The 26,691-nt window shown below is 33.4% G+C and overlaps 1 protein-coding gene across 1 annotated transcript; it reads left to right on the forward strand.

The window, feature by feature from the left end:
* The first annotated feature begins 318 nt into the window (after window positions 1-318).
* LOC143245910 (serine/threonine-protein kinase Pak-like) lies at window positions 319-16,187 on the forward strand. Its single transcript, XM_076492163.1, has 7 exons — window positions 319-457; window positions 9,819-9,831; window positions 11,080-11,266; window positions 11,675-11,767; window positions 12,826-12,939; window positions 15,702-15,839; window positions 16,098-16,187. The coding sequence occupies exons 1-7, from the start codon at window positions 319-321 to the stop codon at window positions 16,185-16,187; spliced, it is 774 nt and encodes a 257-aa protein (XP_076348278.1).
* The last annotated feature ends 10,504 nt before the right edge of the window (window positions 16,188-26,691 follow it).

Consider the following 26,691-nt stretch of genomic DNA (forward strand, 5'->3'; position numbering starts at 1 on the left):
ATATGTACCTGGTAAAGCTGAATATGCTTAATTAACCTTATTTATGAGGTCAAAAAAACTTTTCAGTTACAGTTAACACTTCTCACCAAACTTCTATATGGTGATTTATCAAGTGTTTTGTAGATTTGTTTGTTTACGAAAAAAAAACCAACAAAAAAGACAACTATTTAGAGTTGATCTTTATTAGTATTGTTTATATGGAAAACTGAAAGAAAAAATCGCGTTTTTATTTCTCATTTATTTTTTTATCTACTTATTTTTGTTATTGTTTAGCGTTATTTGCTGTTTCTGCAACGTGAATGAAAAAGCCCGGGGCGAATGGAAAGCCCTGAAAAACCGCGTCCTCGGGTCTTGTGGAGTTTTTGCCTACATATGCTAGAAGACCAGGCGCTTGTAACTGAAAAGATCACCCCTACTGAATTAGATATTTTAGAAGCTGTTTCAATGATCCATGAATGTGAGAAGGCCCCGACAAATAAGTTTAATAAAAGAGAAAATAATATGATGTTAAAGCAAAAACTGACACAACCAACCATCTTGCAGACAAAAAATGACCCCACTAGTACAGCGGTAAGTCTACGGATTTACAAAGGTAAAATTGGGGGTTCGATTCCCCTCGGTGGGCTCAGGAGATAGCCTGATGTGGCTTTGCTATAAGAAAAACACAAACACCCATACAATAAATGAAAAGTACACAACAGAAAGGAAAACAGAAAGAGCGGAAAACGTGAGCAAGCTCGCTTCAGGTTTTGATAAAACTAAATCAAAGAAACGCGTTAAGACAATCGTGAATGATGACAAACCTAAAGAGACATTAAACTCTGATTTACTGACAACCGTTCGTATTTTTAAAGTTCTTTTACTTTATAGTACTCAGTATTATACACCATAAGTATATAACCATTAATAACAAGGATCTGCTCTTAATATTAAACTATCACTTCATACAAGTTTATTTATACCTACACATATATATATATTGCACTGAGCAACTGAAATATAATGGAATTAATAGTACATTATTAATGCTAATGCAAAATTACTGTTATAAAATAATTACAACCATTCTCATATTTAATTTCTTTGAATATCTGACATCTTATTATCTGTATCCGGTTCAAAATTCAATTAATTTCTCATTTATTTTACGTTTACAATTAATATTTAGTAGAAGTGAATTCACATTTTTAGAGTTAAAAACATTTCACTTTAATGTAATGTATACTGTGTCAAACTGTGTGACTAATATCATATCGATGTTGCATGCTTACAATCAGTGTTGTTAAGATCCTGAGGCATTCACAACTACTGAAAAAGATGCATTCAGAGAATCCTTGATGTTCAGAGTCATTTGAATACATGTAATTCTTCCAAAAGAGACCTATACATGTTCGATACTATCGAGGTCTGATAAGTCTGTACCCTAGTTAAACTGGTCAATCATCTCTTCTTCAATATTATTACACGTGGGAAGACAATTATCATCCATTCAGCTGAAGTCAGAACCAAACGTTAACATATATGACAGCGTATTATGTATCGTCTTAATGACATCTGGAAAACATAAAGGTCAGAGTGTCTATTCGTGATTTTTCATTACCACACATACTTCCACTACTGATATTAAAGTGAGTTATTTTGTGTCTTACTATAACTATAATATACCTTGTCTCAGTAGTATTACCAAACCTCTTGTTTTTTTAACCGTACATACACTGAAATGACGTTCGGTTGCAGCTACGAACATCTGATTCTGTTTTTAACAGTTATCACATAATTGTAGCGAATCGTTAGATAACGGTAACTTACTCAAATGTGGACTTTATTCTTTTTAGTCCAGTACCAGTGTATTTGTACCATTTTGTTACACGTGATTCCACCATATCTTGTTAATAACACTTTGAGACATTTTACAACAGTGTTTGTTTTTTATAGTCAGCCAACTTTCATTGGTCTGACAGACATTTAGTGAAATATCCAGCTGTCTTCTTTTGGACTTTACTAAGATTATGAATATTTTAAAGTACTATATAAACTGTGTGATTTACTACAGTGTTACAACTATGATAAGACAGTTTGAAAACTCTTCCTCTTTATAGTCCTTTGTAGTTCAGATTACATAACTTTTCATGCTTAATTTATATAACGTAAAACCTTTATGTTATTGTTACTATTTTAAACATACAAGTTTAGTATAGGGACAGACCTAAAACCTTTATATAATTGTTACTATGTTAAACATACAAGTTTAATATAGGGACAAACGTAAAACCTTTATATAATTGTTACTGCGTTAAACTTGCAAAAAGAGTTATTATATGTTATCCATTCAAGCCTTTATTAGTGACTTTCAGTAACTTGCATTGAATGATTATTGTATATTGTATATACATATATATATGTATTGTACATTATCAGAACTTGTAGTTGATGTTCTACAATTATATTTAGATAATAAAGAATAATAATATGAAGCTTGTAGTTCTGTATCGGAAGAAACATCGAGAAATTATACGGTTCTTCTCTCCTTTTTTTTTAAATTTCGCGCAGAGCTACACGAGGGTTATCTGCGCTAGCCATCTCTAATTTAACAGTATAAGACTAGAGGGAAGGCAGCTAGTCATCACCTCCCACCGCCAACTCTTGGGCTACTCTTTTGCCAACTAATAGTGAGATTAACCGTATCATTATAACGCCCCCACGGCTGAAAGGGCGAGCATGTTTGGGGCGACGGGGATTCGAACCCGCGACCCTCAGATTACGAGTCGCATGCCTTAACCCACTTGTCGGGCAACACGGTTCGGTTCTTCTCTAAGTGTTCTTAAAGCCTTTTGTTAGCAAAGCTTTATTTCCTCATATTTCTTGTTAAGTTTTTATTAAACAAAATTCACATGACCTTTCATTAAAATTTCTTCTTAGAACGTCCTGTTATATAGCTTGTATAGTATATACGTATATGTTTATAATTCGCTCTAATCATATATTTTGTTGCCTACGCAGTCACATATATCCTTATATATTTGTTTTTTCTCAAAATCTACTATTGTTTATCACCACACGAAATGTTTTTAAATTTATTGTTCAAGATGTACATTTGGCTAAAAACACTTTAACCTCTGATACGTTCAATGATATATATAATCGTGTACATCTCAATTTAAGCAAAGGACTTCAACAGAAACAGTCAACACATAAGTACTGATTTTACGTTTCTGTTATCCTTCACACAGTTAATGTAGTAGTACAGTTAATGACATCAGTTCGAGATTTAACAGAACAACTCCGATGGATTAAGTCGATAGGATAATGGAATGTAATGCTTAAAACAATGCTTGATATGTACAAATAGCGTATTAGGAAACGAAATTATTTGTACAAAGCGGTTGGTACTAGAGAAACCAGCTACTAACCCTCTAGTAGCACAGTGGTACGTCTACGGAGTAGTACTACTACAAACCGGATTTCAATACCTGTGGAAGGCAGACCACAAACACATGCTAATATTGTTTACATATTAATATTTTAAATGTGTTAGTGTCCTACAAAACCTGTGTATCATGTCGTATTTTAGCTAAAGTACAAAAGCGATGGAACGATAAGATAAAGCTTTATTTGCATTAAATAATCTAAATGATATTAAGTAAACAAACAAACACACGTAACTGACAAAGTTTATTGTAATAAGTAACTGATTAAATAAAGCTCAACTGGTGCACCGCTGACTGTACATTAAAAATACTTAGAAATATATTTAGTGATAACAGCAGAATATAACAAGAACAATAAGTACAGTAGTAAAACTGTATCTTAAAATGTGTGTGTATGTGTACAGATTTGGATGAAATGTAAAAATATAAATAATTTAATGCTGTTTCATTTGAGTTTGTTTTAATTATGCGAAAGTTAACTTAAATGTAGTCCATCAGCTGTTACAGCGGTAAGTCTTCGGATTTACAACGCTAATATCAGAGTTCGATTCTCCTCGGTGGACTCAACAGATAGTCCAATGTGGCTTTGCTATAAGAGAAAAAACACACACACACTTAAATGTAATTCAAACCTGCTGACATGTATGTAACAAAGGTTTAAAATAATTTGTTATTTTTAAACCGTCAACCTATAATAATGGAGTATTCTGAAGCTTCAAAAATAGGATGATAAAAGGAAAATTCTTCATTGCGAGCAATAGAAGCTGTTATACCAAACAAGAGGTTCAGAAGAGATGACGTTCTGCAATCCCGCTGATTAAATGTATTAAGATATCATTGACGAGGCCCGGCATGGCCAGGTGGGTTAAGGCGTGCGACTCGTAATCCGAGGGTCGCGGGTTCGAATCCCCGTCGCCACAAACATGCTCGCCCTTTCAGCCATGGGAGCGTTATAATGATACGATTAATCCCACTATTCGTTGGTAAAAGAGTAGCCCAAGAGTTGGCGGTGGGTAGTGATAACTAGACCAGCTGCCTTCCCTCTAATCTTACACTGCTAAATTAGGGACGGCTAGCGCAGCTGGCACTCGAGTAGCTTTGCGCGAAATTCAAAAAACAAACAAACGTATCAATGACGAATGTCGTAAAAAATAAAGAAATCGGGATGGTAATAATGCAGACAAGGTTAGTGTCTCAGAACTAAATAAAAGGAAAATTTATCTTTTCATGAATTCGGATCTCATGAAACATTCCAGAAACATAATACATTCCAGAATTCTATCACAAACTATTTTATAAATCTCAACCTTCCTTTCAACTTCTTGATATAAAAGTGAAATACGAAGATGATCTGGTTAGAAGCTGAAGACGTTTGGAAAAACGAATTTCAAACTCAGAATCGTATTTTTATTGATCGGATGAAAATAAAGTATTTGCAGAAAGTTTTGTGTTGTTGGATTTAGTTTCAAAAATAAATTGCTATTGTGTTACTATTTACGTATTAAAAACGTGAATCTACCTTTTAAATTACAGTATTATTATTACATTTTATAATTATAAAGTTTTGTCTTGAGAATTTCATATTATGTAGATCATAGATTTAACGATGATATATAAATTGTTGGCCCAGCATGCCCAAATAGTTATTGCGCGCGATTCATAACCTTACGGTCCTGAGTTCGAATACCCGTCACATTAAACATGCTCTTTCTATCAGCTACGGTCAATCCAACTATTCCCCAAAATAGAGTTGTCCAAGAACTGGCGATAACTAGCTGCGCTCACTCTCGTCTTGCACTGCTAAATTAGGGACGACTAGCTCAAATAGCTCCTGTGTAGCTTTCTGTGAAACTAGAGAAGCAAAAACCAAACAATGAAAAGTCCATGAGTACAACTACTTCATATGGACAGAGGTCATGTTTTCAGCCCTGTGTGTATGAGTGTGATTGTCAGTTAAATTTCTCAAAAACGGCCGATTGCACTTTTTCGAGGGTTGGAAAACATTTAGACTGTTATCTAACTGACTAGTTTTTGTAGGGTTAAGGTCACGAAAATACAAAGAAAGATACATTAACATGGAGATCGATTTTTTCACGTTATTTTCGCTCTATTCTGAGTCAGAATAGTCACATTTTGATGAATAATGGTGGGCACTTTTAGAATATTATTCCTCATTGTAATATCAAAAATGGTTCTTATCTGGTTAATAAAGACAGACACATGGAGACATTTTCTATTTGGAGTCGAATATGATCAACTCTGCGTTGCGGAAGCATTGGTTCTAGTGAGTGCCTCTCTCGTTAGAAATGCATTAAACACACAACCCTTTCCTCAATCAGAAGCGTGGTACTTACTGTTTTAGGAGATAGCAGGTAAAGAAGGAAGAAACCCCTGTAACTGACTGCTGTATCAAAATATGCATTCTGTTTGATGGTAACGCTTTTCAGGCAAGACTTATAAGCAGTCGAAGAGACATAGGATTTTGTAATGTCCTCACCAACTTAAAAGTAATCATAACAAACACACACTGACTGTTTATTTTGTTTCAGATCGCGTTATACAATCTTTTACTATTATGTGTTCGAGACTCTCTTCCTGACCCTTGTGATTTCCACGAAGCCATCACCACCTTTTATAGCATCAATTCCTATTGAGCTTTCATAGATAGACTTGCCTCAACAATAAGTCAATAGGTCCATCAGTATTGTGTCTGTAATAACTGTAATTACAAGTGTAACGGCCTGGAGCTATGAACATGAAATCAATAAAGGGTATAATGGTTGTTGTTGATGACATGTAGAAGAGTGGTCGAGTTATTTTCAGGATCTGAAAAAGAGATACAGTTATGAGGTGAAGAAGGCAACTCACGTAACTCACCCATTAACTTTAGGGTTTCTGATGATGATGGATCACTTATAAACTCTAAATTGTAACGACATATTTCATAACGAATAAACTTAGTATTCCGAAATTTTTTTAATTCAGAAGCTTAAAATCAAGAGAGGTCCACTTCAGTCCATACTTTTGAAAGATAAGCTGGACCTACATCATAGTAATTCTAATTTATTTTAACATCACTGAATTCTGTAACTCGTTATAAATATTCCATAATTAATATTTTATCCAAGACAAGTTTGTTTGTTTTGAATTTCGCGCAAAGCCACTCGAGGGCTATCTGCGCTAGCCGTCCCTAATTTAGCAGTGTAAAACTAGAGGGAAGGCAGCTAGTCATCACCACCCACCGCCAACTCTTGGTATACTTTTTTATAACGAATATTATAACGCCCCCATGGCTGAAAGGGTTAGCATGTTTGGTGCGACTGGGATTCGAACCCGCGACCCTTGGATTACGAGTCGAACGTCTTAACACACTTGGCCATGCCGGGCCTTATCCAAGACAAACGATCAGTTTCGACTTGTTTGTGCCCAACATTGTTTAACTCGCCTTAATTATTTCAATAAATATCAAACCTTCTTACATCACGTCTTGTTTGTTTCTTTTATCAAGACACACAATAGTGTGTCAGGCAGCCAAAACAACCTTATTAAGAGAGATAATTTACGAATTTTCTTTGATAGATGAAACTATGTAGAATGGACGGCAACAGACTGTTGTGGAGACACAAGTGTAGAGGACGACGTTTCAAAAAGGCGGAGGGCTTTCGAAACGTCGTCCTTCACATTTGTGTCTCCAAAACAGGCAATTCTCGTCCATTCTACAAAACTTACGATTTTTCCACTTTATTTATATGCAAAAACGGCTCGTTTGGGCTGAGAAAACACTTTACATAGAAGAGCGAACAACGTTTCGACCTTCTTCGGTCATCGTCAGGTTCACAAAGAAAGAGGTAACTGACCGGAAGCTGACCACATGTTTGAAAGGGGTTGTGTAACTGTGTGTCGAAATGTAGAGGGCGGTATTAGATGTTTGAATATATAATTTTATTTATTATATTAATATAGGTATAAAGGCGTTCCTTTATATTGGTTTATTTTGGGTTTAAGTTGTTGTATAAGTAAGGCTTCTTTAATTTTGCGTTTGTTTATGTTTTTTTCTTTATTTAGTATTTGAGTGTGTTTTCTATGGTTATGTTGTGTTTATTTGACTTGCAGTGTTTGAAAACGTGTGAAGGTGACTTTTTATGTTCTTTGAATCTGGTTTCCATTTTTCTACTTGTTTCTCCAATATAGAAGTCGTGGCAGTTATCACATTGTATTTTATAAATAATGTTGGTGTGGTGTTTGTCAGTGTAGTTTTTACATAGTATAGACCTCAGGTTTGTGCCTGGTTTTTGAATAAATTTGGTATTAACTGGAATGTCATATTTTGTTACTAATTTTTTGCCAAATGTTGGTTATTTGTTTGCTGATGTCAGGAATATATGGTATACAGCAGTATATGGTTTCGTGATTTTCTGATTCGTGAGATATATTTACTTTAGTTGGTTGATTTTGCTTCTGTCTAGGTGTGTGCGTACAATGTTTTCTACGGTTTGTGGAGGAAACTTATTGATGTTGATGAAGTATTGTTTTATTTTGTCTAATTCATCGTTAATTTTATCTAGTGAGCATAGTTTTATGGCTGTGTTTATTTGGTTTCTTAGTATGTTGAGTTGTTGTTTTGTTTCATGTGTTGAGTCCCAAGGAATGTATAGTCCAGTATGGATGATTTTTCGGTGGACTTCTGTTTTGAATTGTGTGTCGGTTCTTGTAATTTTGAGGTTAAGAAATGATATTTGATTGCTTTCTTCCTGTTCACATGTGAAGTTAATGTTGGGATGTATAGAGTTAATGTGATTGAAAAAAATTAAGTATGTGTTCTGTAGATTTGAATCCCGCAATCGTGTCATCTACACATCTGTACCAGTATAGTGGTGGATGTAATGCTGTGTTAATTGCTTGTGTTTCAAGTTGTGTCATAAAAATATTGGCTAGAACTGGTGATACTGGGTTCCCCATGCTTTGTATATAGTTTTGGTTGTTGAACATGAAGTTTGTCTTTATCGTGGTGAATTCTATGAGGGTTGCTAACTGGTTACTGGGAATGTCTATAGTTGGTTAGGGTCTCGGATATAGAGTTCTAAGGCTATCTTGCAGGCTTCAGTGGTTGGAACTTCTGTAAAGAGATATAACATCGAAACTGGCCATTAAGGCTTCATTATTAAGTTGATTTAGATTAGACTTGAAATTAAAAGAGTCTTTGATGAATGAGTGGGGTTTTTATTAATCGTTTTTAATTATGCATCTGACATTTTATTTTAAACCCACTGTCCAATCTTTATTGTTTTGTAGTTGGTATTTTTTCCCTCGCAAGTATGTTTTCATCTATCAATCAGTTTGTTCGATTTATTGCTTACCATGAATTTCGAGGTTAATGTTACCACTCTGAGTGTCACACGTTTTACAAAACATTTTTTCATTGGTAGCAGGTAGGGTAATGCAACAGATGTATTCGTGATTATTATCCAAGATATAGGTTACTGTATGGGTCAACCACCTTTACCTGGACTTCTCCGATTTCCCCAAGAACATATTATGCCTGATCAGTGTTATAAAGGCCCGGTGTGACCAGGTGCGTTAAGGCGTTCGACTCCCTGTCGCACCAAACATGCTTGCCCCTTTTAGCCGTGGGGGCGTTATAATGTGACAGTCAATACCACTATTCATTGGTAAAAGAGTAACCCAAGAGTTGACATTTGTTACATTGTCACGAGACGTTGGATTAAGAATGTTTTTGTTAATGATTTATTCTTCAGTTTAAGGTACGTGAAGACGCGTTGTGGCGACAACAGCACATATATGGTTTGTCAACTTCTTCGTGGTTTTACCTTCAACAATTTCTCATATTTCCTTTAACAACTTCCACGCGTGACTTCCTTCTCCGTTTTAAACCTCCTTTAATATTTCAACAGTAATGAAACAATAACAATATTTTATACATTCTCAGATACGCGTTACTCCAGACTCTAGAAATAGTACATTTCGAACAATTTTATAATTCAACGAACTTTCTAATAACAAATAAACGTGTATATTAGTTCTAATGAATCCGCAAAGCGAAACATTGATTTAAAAAAAAGTGCTTCTTTTTATTTATCTGAAGTGTAAAGGTCGGCTTTCACAAACTTTTTCCTGCGTTGTTCAGTCTCTTACTAGACTATTGATTAAACATTTTCTGTTTCTTCGGTAAACAATTATCAGGTGCCTTGTTCAACACGTTCCATTTTATCAATATTTCTGTATTGATAACTTTGATTCATTGTCCTCTGTGACATGTTGATCTTCTGGACTGAAAATGTTAATGGGGTCCTTCATTGCCTTACTGCTTTACACTTTTCACCTGAACTTTGTTTGACCATTTCTTAAAGATTTATTTCCTTTTCATCTCAGTCTGTGGACATTGGTGAGCTGACATTTTAGCCAGGAATATTTCACATACTTTTTATTACCTTACATATCTTCTCATTTATCTGAATCATTCTTTCCGCCCAGAAACTACGGTGGCTCGGGAGTGTAATTCTGATTAAACTACAGTGGCTAGGAAGTGTAACTCTGATTAACCTTCTTTCCATTTCTCACCTTCTATATCCTGTATGTGCTAATTCTCAATGTTTAATTGCTCACATGACGTTCATATGTAGTGTTCATTTCCCTCTCTTTCGCCTTTGGAAACAGTTCTCTGTTTGTAATATTTCTCCCTCACTAACTGAAATAGAGCTTTTGATTCAATTGGTGTATTTCTCTTTGCATAGTTCAGAAAGTGTTAAACATTTGAAACTAAATATCTGTGTATTTTGATTTAAAAGGAGTATTTGGCAAATTATAAAGAATAAAATAACAGTGTAGAAATACATCATTGCCCTGTGAACTTTCAAAGTACGTTTGTTCAGTCACAAATAGGCTTAGCATAGTCAGGTAGTTAAGGCGCTCGACTCGTCATCTGAGGGTTGGGGGTTCGAAGTTCCGTCGCACCAAATATGCTCGCCCTTTCAGCTGTAGGGATGTAATGATGTGTCAATCAATTGAAGTATTCATTTGTAAAAGAGTAGCCCAAGACTTGGCGATGACCTATAATGACTAGCTGCCTTCCCTCTAGTTCTACACTACTAAATTATGGACGGCAGGCGCAAATAACCCTCGTGTAGCTTTGCGCGAAATTCAAAAAAGAAACATACAAACAGAAATTTAGAAGATTTATAAAGCAAAATAATCAGTAGTGTCGTTAATATTATTTTGCTTAAAATAATAAATTTACTTCAATGGATTAATTCATGCATGTAGGCTTAGTTGAAAAGTTTCAAAACTCATCACACAACGAGTACATCTCGATTATAACAGCAGAACACATTTTTAAAAGTTATCAATGTTACTTGACAGAGTGGTGCTTACTTGTGTCAGTATAAACTACTATTTATGTTTTATCCATACTTTATAGTATTTTTCATAGAGTAGCAAACATTTAACTATGCATGATATTCTAATTTCTGTATAATAAAATAAGCATTCATTTTTACAATTTTACAAAGATTAAAAACACATGTTAATCCATTGTGTTTGTTTTCTCAAAGCACAATAATTTTATCACTAGAATTTAGGTATGTTTTACATACCAGTATATTATATTCTGTAGATACTTCTTTTATTATTTCAGTGCTTCAGCAGCTGTATATAAAGCCACAGATAGAGAAACCGGGTTGACAGTTGCTGTTAAGAAGATTTATTTATCGCAGCAACCATATAAAGAAGATTTAATTACAGAACCGTTAGTCCTACGCGAAATGAAACATCCAAACGTAATCAGCTACTTGGACAGCTACCTCATAGGAGATGAATTCTGGGTAAGTATTCTTAGTGTTACATATTAGTGAATTCTCTTGTATTTTCAAGTTTACATTTCATAGAGTGCACATTAAGGTACTAATCTTTATTGAACGTAGTAAGTCAATTTCGAGCAACAGAATTGGTTTGAGAATAGTTTCACACGTTATCCTTACAGGTTTGCTTTTTAAAAATGTTGTTTCTAAATAATACATGATTGGGAGACAATATTCTAGATAGAAAATCTAACTCTTCAAGAGTTACTTTAATTTTTACCTCGTGAAAAATTATTTTGATATTGCTATTTGTTTTAGATATATGATTACTGATAGAATCTTAAGTCAGGAAAAAATATTATGTCTCATCGTTTATGAGAGATTTTACTAAAGAATAAAACGTAAGTGAAATTTTAAATTTTGTTTATTTAGGTAATAATGGAATATTTGGCAGTCGGCTCTTTGGATAATGTTGTCACCAAAACCCATCTGTCCGAAAATGATATCTCTTCAGTTTGTAAAGAAGTATGTTATATTGACTGTTATGAATAGAGGTTCTTGTAATTTTGTTTTCTAACAGATGTCTAATGATTACAATTTATTTAAAAGTCTGTTCAATAATTATTGTAGTTAGTTTCCTATGTCTGTTATGCAAGCATTATTATATTAGTAACATTGCTTATATATAATAATAATAAAAGCACGCGTCTATGCGTATATGTTAAAGTCATAGCTTGAAGAAGAAAGAACCCAAAAACCAAATATTTTGCACATGTATCAAGATCCTCCTGAGGGTATGCACCTGAGTGTTAATTTTCCACGTATATGTGCATCTATTTAAGGAGGCAAAGTAACAAAAACCACAAAGAACACGAACGATTTGTTGCATTACAAATAGAAATCACAGAGAGACAAACACATGTGAGCAAGTGTATATGTGGATCTTTTTAAAGAAGGAAACTATCAAGATATCTGCATCGAAAAGAAGTTGTTCCCTGTATAACAAATTTAAATATATAGAGAAGTCAAGGCAAGAATTATACTTTTACGCTAAAATGGTTTCTCAATTTTCACCATAACAGTACAGTACAGTAGAGATGGATGGACTAAGCCCTTTTTGAGAACCATGCCATTTCATTATGAGTTTGTTTCCATTCCATGCCACCAGCAATGACAGTCATGTATGACCAATGCGTTTCTAACGAGGAGTGACCATTTGTCATGATATATGGTTAGTTAACGTCTGTCACTTGGAATATAACAATGTAATAACCTGAGTACAGCTGGATACTTTCATTTATAAAACGACACTGAATGTATAGTAAAGCCAATGAGATTTACTAACATTCCTTTGTAACAATGGCTTCCATGTCATGTCACTTAGCTACAGAAGTATGTTTTAATATCGCTGTCATTCTGTGTACTGAAAATACATGAAATGAAACATCTACATAACAAAACTGGAAACTATTTGTTGATTTTTTTCAATTTAGAATCTCCACTGGTTAGAGAAGGTTTTTATTGTTGGTGATATAACAGAAAATACCTTAATTCGGAAATGATTTTAGTTTAAAATTGCACAGGGGCAATTACTGAAGGTGGTTGGTCTCAACCTAAAAAGCCCACGCTTTTCTCGTAGCCAGTTTAATGTAGGTGCTCCAGTGGCAGTAATAACTTTTTCATCTTGGCAGCAGATGGTAAAACAACTAATATATCAACCCAATCTAAGCTTGGTACTTCTGCTATTTATAAATTATATATAATTAAAGTATTGAAAACAACAAACACACTGAATTATAATTATAGTGATATTTAAAAAATATTTATCTTTGAAATAAATTTACATCTCATGTAGGTTCTTCAGGGAATAGAATATCTTCACGTTAACAGTGTAATACACAGGGACATCAAAAGTCAAAATATATTAGTTGGGATAGACTTGAGCATAAAACTAGGTAAATTTTAAGACATATAATGTCAGGTTTGGTTATTAGAAAAACAAGTTGACTGCAGATGTTTTCTTTTTACCAATTCCTAATTATTTGTCCAATGTTACAGAAAATCAGGGTGTCTAAAACCCTTCAGGATTATCTTTTATACACCTCTAATTTGTAGCCAAAGTGTAGAAATTAGATGAATATGTAAAAGGAAATACACCTGCAGCTATCTTGTTTTAAAATAATTTTGAGCTTGTACAATATTTTAGTAATTTACAGCATTTAAATTGCAATATTTAATAAGTTTTATACCATTTGTATAGATGTTTTTGATAGAAACTTTTGTCTCTCACCATCCAGCCAAACTGATAAGCTATCTTATTGAATAAAATCTTTTTTGGCTCTGACATGTAGGAGACAAAAGATAGAATTGAAGTGATGTTTTCGACACGCCACTGGTATTGAATCACAATGGACAAACTGAGAATAATGTAAAATAAAAACACACCATCTGCACTTAGCTTGTTTTTATTACAATTTTGAAACCAGTTGGTTTTCAATATTGTGCCAGCATTCAGTGCTTATGCAATGATTTTCGTTATTAAAGTCATTACTTTCATTCCTACGTGAACAGAAACACATATATTATGATGTTGATACGTTACATGGAAATCATGTTTACTCAGAAATAAAAAAATATTTACGTATAAGAATTAGTGTTTCCAGTTCTCATGCTTAGTACAATATTTATGTACAATACATTCAGTACAATATCAACTACATAACATTGCTACGTATTATTCTTTTAATAAATGTGTATATACTTTGAAATATAAGCTAGGTTTTACGTATGCTTACTAGTAATGACACAGTCATGTGCCAAGTAATTTTCTAGCCTCCTTTACTGAAATAAATTGCCATATATTACTTGGAGGTGTGTAAATAAATAGAATTCAAAAAAGAAAATAATTTTACTTTTATATTGTCTTCATGACTATTGACCTAAGATATTTGGAAATTATAAAATGATTTATTGGACATTACATTTTTTTTTAATACAAGCGTCTTCGAAACACATTTGATTAAGATTTTTTGTTCTGAAAATAAGCGTGAAACACGAATAAAAAAGAACAGATTTGTAGCAATATTTTGTACGTTGACAAGATTTATTTGTGCATTTGGATGATTAATTATTTCTATTTTTCTATCAAATTTTGCAATAGAAGCAACACAAATCAAAATTACAGTTAACTATTTGAATATTTCTGTTGTTGGCCTGGCATGGCCAAGCGCGTAAGGCGTGCGACTCGTAATCCGCGGGTTCGCGCCCGAGTCGCGCTAAACATGCTCGCCCTCCCAGCCGTGGGGGCGTTATAATGTGACGGTCAATCCCACTATTCGTTGGTAAAAGAGTAGCCCAAGAGTTGGCGGTGGGTGGTGATCACTAGCTGCCTTTCCTCTAGTCTTACACTGCTAAATTAGGGACGGCTAGCACAGATAGCCCTCGAGTAGCTTTGTGCGAAATTCCAAAAAACAAACTGTTGTCAATTTATCTTTAACAAATGATAATAAAATTTTATTTCATTATAAATTATATGTCTGAATATTGAAAAGATAGGAGAATTGGCACAAAGAATGTTATCTTAATGTTGTCGTGCTCTCAAAAAAGGATATTATACAACTAGCTGAAAAAAGTAGTTTTAACATTTTACTGTCTAAGTTGATCCTCACATACTGACTACAAAACTGTAAGAATTATTAATATACTTTAAATTCATTTTGTCAAACTATCTTGAAATTCTTTATAAATCATTTTTGTCTTCATTTTCACTCAAATGAAAATTTTATTTTTGGTTCTTTTCATCATGTAGCTGACTTTGGATAATGTGCCGTTATAACACCACAACAAAGTAAACGAACATCAACGGCCGGCACTCCATACTGGATGGCTCCTGAAATAGTTAAAAAGAAAAAATATGGACGTGAAGTCGACATATTGTCTTTTGGTATTACAGTTATTGAGATGATTCGTGTGGAGCCTCCTTATTGTAATGTAGATCCCCACATGGTCAGTATTGCCAACTAGACCGTATAGCCATGAAGAAAAATGAGATTGAATTTCAACTTTCTCCTTATTTGAATGTATTTTCCTTTTTGTATGTAAATACTTTGATGAGATGAGAGTAGAAAATTATGATTGAATAAATCTATAAGAGTCTCCTTCTGGATAAATTTAAAGTATTGCTTAATCAATTTCAAGATATTTTAAGAATTTGGGTGAATTAATGCTTGCGTTAGTTAAAGAGAAATGTTTCTGTAATAATATTACTTATAAAAATTATCATTGTTTCACAATACGAAACTTTTTAATAGTGAGATTTCTTTTACTTGAAAACACAAATGATTGTAGTATTTGGTTGAAATGTCTTCCAGCAACTCTAATAAAAAAGACAGAACAAGGCTTGGCCATTAATCACACATATAGATATACATAAAGTCATGATGTCCCATTTCTTTTTCAGATATTTGATTTCATAGCGAAAAATGGGAAGCCTAATATTAAATCAAAAGATAACATGTCTCTGGTATTCCAAGATTTCTTGTACAAGTGTTTACAAGTAGACGTACAAAAACGATACACAGCTTCCGAACTCTTGAAGGTATGTCGTGAATAACTGTTACGTCACTGTTTTATTTTGTTTTGCTTTGAACATATTATCCTAATGACATACATCAAAAAGCAATATTAATAAGCCGAAGAATTCGTTGTTGTGCTTGCATGTTCATTTTACAGTTTGAGTACATCGACTTAAAACATCACTGCATAATTTATCATTTTCATTTTGTAATATCCATCAATCCCATACAATATCACATTTTGAAAAATTGCTGAAAAATTTACCTGTCTTGACGTCAAGATATATGGTGTTGGGGAACAGTTCAATTCTAGAGCAATTTGTCGGAGAGTCCAACTAGCATCACATAAAGCTTTTATGCACGTTCTATGATTTCCTGACAATCCTTCATGCCTTGGGATCTGTGACATGACAACAAAACTTAATGTATAGTGTTAAACACTGTTTTTATGAAGGTTTATTTGTGGGTTGCTATTAAATTTATTCTTCCCAGTGTATAAATGTTTTATATGCTAAGTTCTCTGTTAAGACACTGCATGTGGTTCTATGACAGCTATTTCAATCCCTATATTTTATTCAAGCAGGAATTCTAAAGAATATTGATTATTCTTACGCTGGTTCATTCAGTTGTCAAGAGTGTTGAAATTTGCAATCAGTTACCACATGGTAGAATTATATCCGTAAAATAGAAAGAGTAACAAAATATTATCTTGTTCTAGCACTTTTGCACAGTACTGTCTGTATACAGAGACTGATTTAACAACATGTTTATGATGTAGAATTAGTACTTTTTTAAACAAATATTTTTGTTATTTTTCACACAGCATCCTTTCATATTACAATAAAAGGAATGTGAACATCATAGCTTATTATAAGCGATGTGAGACAAATATTCATCCTCGTTTATATTGATTTTTTGTGCATTCTATGTGTTGTAGTTTTGTATGTATTGTAGACATTGGCACGTTAAATATTTATGATGTATAAATTTGCTGATTTGTTTTATATTTATTAATGTTATTTGGCTTTAAATTTTACTATATGTATATGTTTTATAATGTACAATATCATAATAAAATTGAAAGAATTAAAGGAAATTTTAATTTGTTTGAAATTACATTATTCTGTTCATATTTGGTGATTAAATCAACTCTAGAAAAGAATTTAAATATCATATTGCCACTTTTGGTCCAAGTTATCATTGTATTTTCATAAAGGATAATATTTGTGTTAAAAGCAGCCAAATATCTACAACTAAAAAGAAATATAGAAGTTTTTAATAGTTTAATTGGTATTTTCAAGATATATCAATCCTACACAAAATATTTCAAATAATATAAGCAATATCTTCATATTTCGCAGTTATATCACTGAAATTACAAAAATTAAATAATAAAAATAAATATTTCTAATAAATCAGCATGACTATTGATAATTCAACAGAAACACCATCGCTGTCTATAAATTTTGCTTATTCAATCTTACATTGTCGCTTTCAGTTTGGGATTTTAAACATTCTACAAACTCTATGTAGATGTCGCAAACAAATTTTGTCATTATGTTTCTTAGTATTTTGTAGATTTAATGTTCCTAATTCGAGATGCTGTATAGGTGAAATGCAATTGCACAAGGACAGTTCTTACAGTAACATGAAACTGATTGGTTTAACATCTGTGGTAATAAAGGTGTGCAGGCCGTGATGGTAGGTAACTGGTGGCAGTTTATTATCCATCCGTGAGCATTGAGAAGATAAATTGTTAAATTGTTAAAATCTGCACTTTGATGGATTAGTGTAGCAAGAGCATCTCTTTCGAAGTGTTACATAAAGGCATTCTCTGTTGGAAGAGAACCTTTAGAAGTGATGTATTGTTTGTGAAAAACAGTTTTGTGAGTGTTTTGTGAGAGGAGTGTTATGAAGTAAGACATCCACGAAATTGTTGGATATGAAAAATATCATCAATATACCTTCTGTAGAGAACAGGTTTGAAGCTTTAATGGCAATTGTCAACCCATTTGTGTTCTTCGTGACTGAGGAAAATGTTGGCAAGCCTACAACTCATGTAGGAGCCCTTACTAACGCCATCTATCTGCTCGTATAGTGTTATTAAAGAGGTGTAGAGAGTCTTCAGTCGAGAGTTCAAGCACAGATTTGAAATAAGATTCAGAAATTCCAATACCAGCAGAGACGTAACCCGAGGGTGTAGACCTTCTGAAAAATCAACTCGTTTTATAGCATTGAATGAAAAGTAAAATGTATGTAAACACTCGAAGGAGAGATTCACGAGCTAAGCAATAGACTATACACATTATCCAGTTTTATTGATACGAGGGTATTTTAAACATGGAATATCGATCCATTCCTCAAGAGGTGAAAGAGAGAATATGGAGGATATTGAGCACCAGTGTACACATGACAAGAAGGTTTTTAATACACGGAATATATGTAAATACACAGTCAAAGATGAGCCACAGAATCTTAGTCTCAACTACCATTGGGTCAGCAAACATGTAATGAAATACTTTAAAGAAAGAAAAGGGGAAAACGTTTCTTCTGATCCACCCCAACAAGAAAGTGGGACAATCTGTAGCTGCTGCACAATAAATGTGAAAGTCGTCAACATATAATGCGTTAATAACAATAGGAGAAACATGTTCAGGGATAACATTGATTGCAATAATGAAAATGTGATAATCAAGACAAAAACCTGAGGAGTACTGTCGACAAAATCCGCATTAGGTGGGCGAGAAGACGTTATTTAATTAAAGGATCCAAACAAGACAGACATAAACCTACTTCCCTAAAACTACATAAAGACAGGTATTCAAAGCTGGGGGGTGGTAATTAGAAACATCTCAGAATGAATGCTGTCAGGTCCAACTGAGGTAATGTCGGACCAGTGAAGAACAAACTTTGGTTCCACCAGCGTGAATGGGTGATAACAGCTATAAGGATGATTTGTCTTCATCACCAAAAAAAGGAAAATGGTAAAGGGTCAAAGCGCTGCTTAATTACCAAGAGGGCAGAGTACGAAAAAGTGTTGGTGATGTCATGAACAATAGCATCTTATGGCCATTGAAGAGCTAGATCTGAAAGGAGAGAAGCATACTTACTACTAACATTCCAAATCCTGTGCCAGACGGCTTTAAAGTGATGGTAGAACAGATGTAGTAAATTTATTCCATGACTCTTTCTAGCTTTGAAGTCTGACAAGCTGGCATGGGCACAAACCTATTGGAAATTAATGAGTTTGAAAACAGTAAAATACCTGCAAAAGATATCCCAGATTTGTTTCTGAATATTGTGCGCCCACTGGCATTTAGGAGTTCACCTTGAATAACGTAGAAATTGGGATTTGATATCATATTCGAACAGATCTCGTCGAATGTCTTCTAAAAACATATACTTTTACAAATTTTTTTATTATCCAATGAGAGATATAACAAATTAGTATTTCCAAGAGGGATACATTTTGTCTTCCTCAACAGAAGAAAATATGTTTGTCTCTTTCTATATGCTTTCCCAGTGTAATGCTACTTAATAACCTATATATAGTATAGGAAACTATACTTATAATGTAGGTGAGGTTTAGTATGGTAACACCCTAATATCTTGTTATTTATGTCCAAACATCGTATTGAAATCTAACTCCAAGGACAGTTTTACTCTCTCTCCTGTTGGTGTAATGTGTTTTAATGTATTTGTTTATCTTTAATTTAATTTGCATTTTTTGTTTAATTTTATTTATTAATTTTTTGTTAGCAACCACCTTTCCATTTCTGAATGCAGACAAAGAAAGGTGGTAAAGATTTGTTATGTTATAAGCTAGATCATCCTCATTTGCTCAATTTCTGTCTTATCATGTGAGGCTGGCGAACTGGAGGTTATACCAGTTAGACGATGTACCCTTCGAAGACATTTGATTCTTACTTCACTCAGTACCTCTAAACACCAGGACAAATTACTCGATAATCCACTTCATGATTTGTGCCTGGGACTATACATTTGTGTTGTTGTGGCTGAGATTTTTTCCTTTCTGATAACTTTGTATTCAATTATATTCCATCTAAAATTTGGATATGCTGCGTAAGATTTATGTTGTCGTTTCTTTGGATGCTTTCTCTTTTTGATCTTCAGATTTTCTAGGCATGTGTAGTTTTCTTTCTCTATTCTTATGCAGTTTTGAAACAATTAGAAACAATGTTCTCTCCGCTTCTGACTCATTGGTTTCATCTCCAGTCTCCTGATCACCCACTGAACTAAGAGTTTGTCTGATATGTGTGGACGCAGCTGGTTAATGCATTCTACATACATTACATTGGATCTGTGTAGCTCATGCATTACAGGGCCAACTTTGTCACAGTTTGATACATACCAATATAGCCACATCAATTTGTTTTCATGTTTCTGGCATGTACTACAACCATTCCTAATTATTACATTGGAACATCAGTTCTTTTATTGCGTAATCTTAACTAAAATTCACTTTCCTGAAACATTTATATTCAACGTGCTATTATCTCTTCCAGAATTTTATAGGTTATTAATGATTCCAATGAACTTTCTGTGTCAGAAATATTTCCAGTTGTGTTTTATGAAGACAACCAACTTTCTTCATCACTAAGTGTCTGTGTTCAGGACCAATGAGCATATGCAATTGAAAGTTATATTCTTGCGACAGAGATAACACTACATTGGCTGTGTTACAAAGACCTAATTACATAACGTAGAACTTAAAAACCCCATCTATGTAAGTATAATGAGTGTTTTACTCATCCAGCTCAACTTGCTAGTATTAAATCATGGAACACTGCTTGGACAAACAAAGGAGACTTAACTATCTTCTATACATGTAATCGAACATTCCACTGTTTCTTCGACACAATCTGGGAAGAATTGGATATATTTTCTATTGAACATCAGCTCGCCTAGTTGAAAAGTACAACTGACTAACATATTCCGTGATACGTGGAATCAAATCAAACTGAGCTGAAGATTCGCCTCTCTTCTAAAGTACAGGCACTTTATATTTGTCAGAATGAAATCAATATTCATATATGTGTAAAAAACGGTTGGTTTGAGTTGAGAAAATATTTTTATATATATAGAAGCAAACAACGTTTCGACCTTCTTCGGTCATCGTCAGGTTCAAAAATAAAGAAAGAGGTAACTGACCGATATCTGACCAAATGTTCGAAGGGTGTTGTTTTACTGAGTGTAGGAATGTAGAGGGCGTGCTTACTTAGATGTTTGATTATATATATATTAGTATAGATATAAAGGTGCTCTTTTGTATTGGTTTATTTTGGACTTGAGTTGTTGTATAAGTAAGGCTTCTTTAATTTTGCGTTTGTTTATGTTTGTTTCTTTATTCAGTAATTGGATATTTTCTATGTTTATATTGTGTTTATTTGATTTGCAGTGTTTGAAAACGTGTGAAGGTGACTTTTTGAGTTCTTTGAATCTAGTTTCCATTTTTCTACTTGTTTCTCCAATATAGAAGTCGTGTCAATTATGACATTGTATTTTATAAATAATGTTGGCGTGGTGTTTGTCAGTGTAGTTTTTACATGGTATAGACTTTAGTTTTGTGCCTGGTTTTTGAATAAATTTTGTTACTAATTTTTACCAAATGTTGGTTATTTTTTGTGCTGAAACGTATTGATGTTGATAAAATGTTAATTTATTTTGTCTAATTTGTTGTTATTTTTATCTGGTTAGCATAGTTTTATGGCTGTTTTTATTTGGTTTTTTAGTATGTTGAGTTTTTGTTTTGTTTCATGTGCTGAGTCATGTAGTTCTTTGTATTTTGTGTCCAACATGGCTTTAGAAGTTACACAACACCCTTCGAACATGTGATCAGTTATCGGTCAGTTACCTTTTTCTTTCTTTGGAACCTGACGATGACCAAAGAAGGTCGAAAAGTTGTTCGCTCTTCTACATGAAAAAATTTTTACCCAAACCAGCCGTTTTTTACATATATATATTTTTCTACAAGTGGGTTTTCTCGTCATCACTGAAATCAATATTCACTTCCCATGAAGGAAGATAAAATAAGGATTTTAAAAAATTACAGGAATGGGTCAACCACCTTTTTTTTAACTTATCCCACTTCCCAAAGAACATAATATGCCTGCTACGTGTGATAAAGATTTAGATTTTTCTTAGCCTTTTTCTCGCCCCGGATTGTATCATGTCTTTTTATACCCCAGAAAGCTTTATGAATTTTAATTGCATAGTACTTCAACTGCGTGGTGAGTGTTGCTATTTTAAATACTTTCTATATTAGTAAAATGGTTGACTAAACAGTAAATAATTTATTTATTATATTTACTTGTAGCAAAATGACCTTCATATAGAAACTGAAAAAAGTGCTATATGTTATTAATTAGAGTCAATAAGTTGTCAACACAGATTTTAAACATTTTATTGGACCTTATCAGTCAGTTTATAAAACTAATTATTATAAATAAGCATCCTAATAGAAGAAAAAAAACGTCAGAAAATGGAAAAAGTATGATTGGATACAGAAGGAAGAACTATAATCAGTACATGGATCATAAAAATACAATCAGTTTTCTATATCAGTATTTATTAAAAACGGTTATGACAGAAACGTTTCAGTAGTATGTTAGTAACATTATTCTCTCAAAGAAGCACATGTAATTGAAAAATACAAACGTAAATTTCAATCTCTAGCAACTCCACAGAAGTATAGAAACATCACTGTAAGACACACAGAATAACCTGATAAGACCTTTGTAAAACACATTTGAATTAAACCTATACTGTTTTGTCAGGTACACTTTTATTATGCTAAACCTATAATAGATGTACATTGAATAGAAGACTGTCAGCTTTTGTAAATGAAAATTGTCATACTTAAATACAAACATTTGAAATCAAATTTCTCTTAGTAACACGGTGTATATATAGAATCTTAATAACAGTATCCACCATTTTATGACACGCACAATATTCCTAGTAAGACTACCTAAAGAAACAAATCCGTAAACATAAAACGTACACAATAAGATGAAATCTGTACTCAGCCCTATGGGCTTTTTTGTAATATACATAATTCACCTAGTGACGCCTACAGAAACCTTTGTAACAACATCCGCGTATGGTAAAAGTAACAACATACAGAACTTAAATGCCAGAATTATCCTGTAAACTGTCCGTCTGTAGTAACAGACTCTATAGCGTAAAGTAGTATTGGGTGTTATAAAGGCTAATCGATAGGTTACATTGTATTAATATGATATATACACATATATCAAGGGTATTGACTTCTGAATAAAGGGTATTAAGTTACATTATTCTTGTATTCCTCATCTGCTTTCTTCAGTAACCAAGCAAAAGGAAGGCGAGATACTTCCATACAAACACATCTGATTAATAGCACATATCGTCGTATGAGTTGTGATAAATATGTATATAACAAAGAAAAATGTTACGGCTTCTATTAACGTGAAACAAATTAAATTAGGTTGTGATACACATAACTAACATTTTCGACTCCATACGTAAGCTTATTCACAGCAACATTTAGTCAGAGATATTGTGTAGAATATTTATTTCAATGAATTTCCCAGAACAACAAAATAATCAAATTTTAACCTAAAAAAGGCGTACTGTATTACATTGATATTACGTCAAACATTTCAATAGATAGACAACATTATATTCTACACAGTGTTAGTTTTGATTGACACGACATTGTTAGAATTTGTTTTGATACATGTCCGAAGATTTTACCATGTGTGACTCATGATGATAAGAACAATAAAATGTATCTAAAACTATATAGATGCGAATAAGTATCATGTGTTTGAACAGGAAACATTACATTTATTGAAGTTCATATGAGTTTAATAAATAAATATCACAGACGCACTACAGTAAAGTCCACCGTTCAGATTTTCGTAACTACATCACAATATGATACTCATTTTCACAATACAACGTTTAAATACCAGTTACTCTTTGTAGAAGAAATAATTTTGACAGATTTATATGTGAAAAACAATTTATAACAAAAGAATCATATACTGAACTATTCAATATTTGAAATCATTTTGTTTGTAGCTTTTACTTTTGCAAAGTACGGTTCATGCTGTTAGAGGAACACTTGTGAAGCCATAGTAGAGAGAGAGAAAGAGTGGCATCAGATTTGTGGTGCCACAATTACTCTTCAAGTGGTTACCAAAATTTACAGTCGTGCTATTCACGACATTGAAATCATCACAGTGTTTTGACTACAATAAATCTTTTATTGTGCACTATTATTATCAAAGGTAATATACTTTAATTGTCGTAACTTTACATTTATTGATTCAGAGTATTAAGCCATATGATTACCGAACATATACGGTACTGTACATCTTACAATTTTAATAACTGGCATTATTGGAATATGTACGTCACAGGTCACTCTCCTTTAGTCAAGACTTGGTGGTATTACTTCCATATTCCAACCTATGAACAGAAAGGTGAACGATAACTGCGGAGACAGTGAGCAGAGCAACAAATTTCCATCCTTCACGAAGCCTCCTCCTTGGAATATGTCTCGTTCTTACCACATCATTTATCATCTGATTTTCAAGATGAAATCATGAACTCCATGACTTTTATGTTTAAAATAGGTTATCGTTATATTTTGTTGAGACTGTAACATAATGACGAGACTGTGAGAGCAATATTGTGTGGGTTGTATGCTAAAATTTCGTTATTGGTGGTTTTATGTTGAACTATGCTTTACAATGTTTCTTCGGTCAGGTGATCTAGTTGCTCGACTCGCAAGCTAAGGGTCGTAGGTTCGAATCCAGTCCCACCTGAAATGCTTGCCCTTTCACCCGTGAGGGTGTTGTAATGTGACAGTCAAACCCACTAATCGTTGGTAGAAGAGATTTCGATATTACATATATCGAAGGAGAAGAAGAGAGATTTGTTTGTGAAATAGTTAGAATAGGGACCTGGATATAAAGCGGTGAGTAAGATAATGCAAAATGGAAATTTGAGTTATAAATAATTAGTAAAAAGAATGAACGACGATTTGGATCTCATATACATGGCAAGGGAATGAAGATTAAAATTATGGATGTGGACCAGTTAAAAGGTACGTGAAGAATAAGTATATGGATGCCATATGTTTATAAAATTATGACAAATATATCTATGAATTTCAAGTTGCAAGAGTAACAAGAATAGAGATGTAAGCGGGAAGTGGTGGGTTATACAGCGTAGAAGAGATATTTCGATGTTAGATATATAGAAGGTGAAGAAGAGAGATTTAGAAAAAAAGAATGAATGAAGATTGGGATCTCATATACATGGCAAGGGAATGAAGAATAAAGATATAGATGTCGAACAGTTAAAAGGTACGTGAAGAACAAATTTATGGATGCTAGATTTTTAAAAATTATGACTAATATATCTATAAATTCAAGAAAGAAGACCTATTAATATAGGTATAGAGGTGTTCCTTTGTATTGGTTTATTTTGGGTTTAAGTTGTTGTATAAGTAAGGCTTCTTTAATTTTGCGTTTATGTTTGTTTCTTTATTTAGTATTTGGGTGTTTTCTGTGGTTATATTGTGTTTTTTTGATTTGCAGAGTTAGAAAACGTGTGAAGGTGACTTTTTATGTTCTTTGAATCTGGTTTCCATTTTTCTACTTGTTTTTCCAATATAGAAGTCGTGGCAGTTATCACATTGTATTTTATAAATAATATTGGTGTGGTGTTTGTCAGTGTAGTTTTTACATAGTATAGACCTCAGGTTTGTGTCTGGTTTTTGAATAAATTTGGTATTAACTGGAATGTCATATTTTGTTCCTCCTTTTTTACTAAATGTTAGTTATTTTTCTGCTGATGTCGGGAATATATGATATGCAGCAGTATATGGTTTCGTGATTTTTTAAATGTATTTTGAAAAATACATGTAGATGTCGACAGAGCAGCCAAACCCGATCCAGATACTACACTGTGATCTTAGCCAAAAGGTCGATAGCTTCAGTATTAAGCAAGTACAGCGATCAACATTACAAGTACACTGCCTCCCTGCCAATTTTCATTCCCGGTTAAATTATTACTCTCCTACACAAATTTATTCCAGCTCTACGATGGTAATATCAAATTTTGCACGATTCGTGGATATTTTCCATTATTCTTTAAACCTAACCTTATTACTCTTGGATACAAATTTATTCTAGCACAACGTTGGCAATATAACTTGCCTTACATGAAACGTAATTTATAAAAGACAACCAAACTATGTTCCAAACGTGTACAAGTTCCTCATGCACTACTGCTAGCTCCGCCTAGCGATCATACAAACAGCTCTTTTACCCCAAACAATATTTTGTTTGTTTGTTTTTAATTTTGCCCAAAGCTACTCGATGGCTATCTGCGCTAGCCGCCCCTAATTTTGCAGTGTAAGACTAGAGGGAAGGCAGCTAATGATCACCTCCCACCGCCAGCTCTTGGGCTACTGTTTTACCGTCACATTATATCGCCCCCACAGCTGAAAGGTCGAGCATGTTTTGTATGACAGGGATTCGAATCTGCGACCCTCGGATTACGAGTCGGTCGCCTTAACCACCTGGCCAGGCCGAGCCAACGTTATATAATACTGCAAATGTAATATACAGCATATACTGTCCTGTTGTATTATAAATTAACTTTATTTTAGTTCCTGATGTTAGAGAAATTTTGATAATTATATCTATAACAACTATAGTAACAACTTAATATACTATGGTGGTTTACATTTTGTTGTCTCACAATCTGTCAAATATCTTGGACACTTTTATTTCAAAGTTCTCCCGGGTATATTTGGAATGTTTTCTCACATTGGATGATGATCATTTCACAGGT

Source organism: Tachypleus tridentatus, chromosome 3, assembly GCF_004210375.1.
Source record: "Tachypleus tridentatus isolate NWPU-2018 chromosome 3, ASM421037v1, whole genome shotgun sequence".
NCBI classification, from domain to species: domain Eukaryota; kingdom Metazoa; phylum Arthropoda; class Merostomata; order Xiphosura; family Limulidae; genus Tachypleus; species Tachypleus tridentatus.

What these genes read in the sequence shown, in the direction of transcription:
- LOC143245910 (XM_076492163.1), top strand. Translation starts at nt 319, where the DNA reads ATGGAAAGCCCTGAAAAACCGCGTCCTCGGGTCTTGTGGAGTTTTTGC. An exon ending in TCTCTTCAGTTTGTAAAGAA is followed by an intron (nt 11,768 to 12,825) that starts GTATGTTATATT and finishes AAAATTGCACAG; the next exon opens with GGGCAATTACTGAAGGTGGT. An exon ending in CAGCTTCCGAACTCTTGAAG is followed by an intron (nt 15,840 to 16,097) that starts GTATGTCGTGAA and finishes CTTGACGTCAAG; the next exon opens with ATATATGGTGTTGGGGAACA.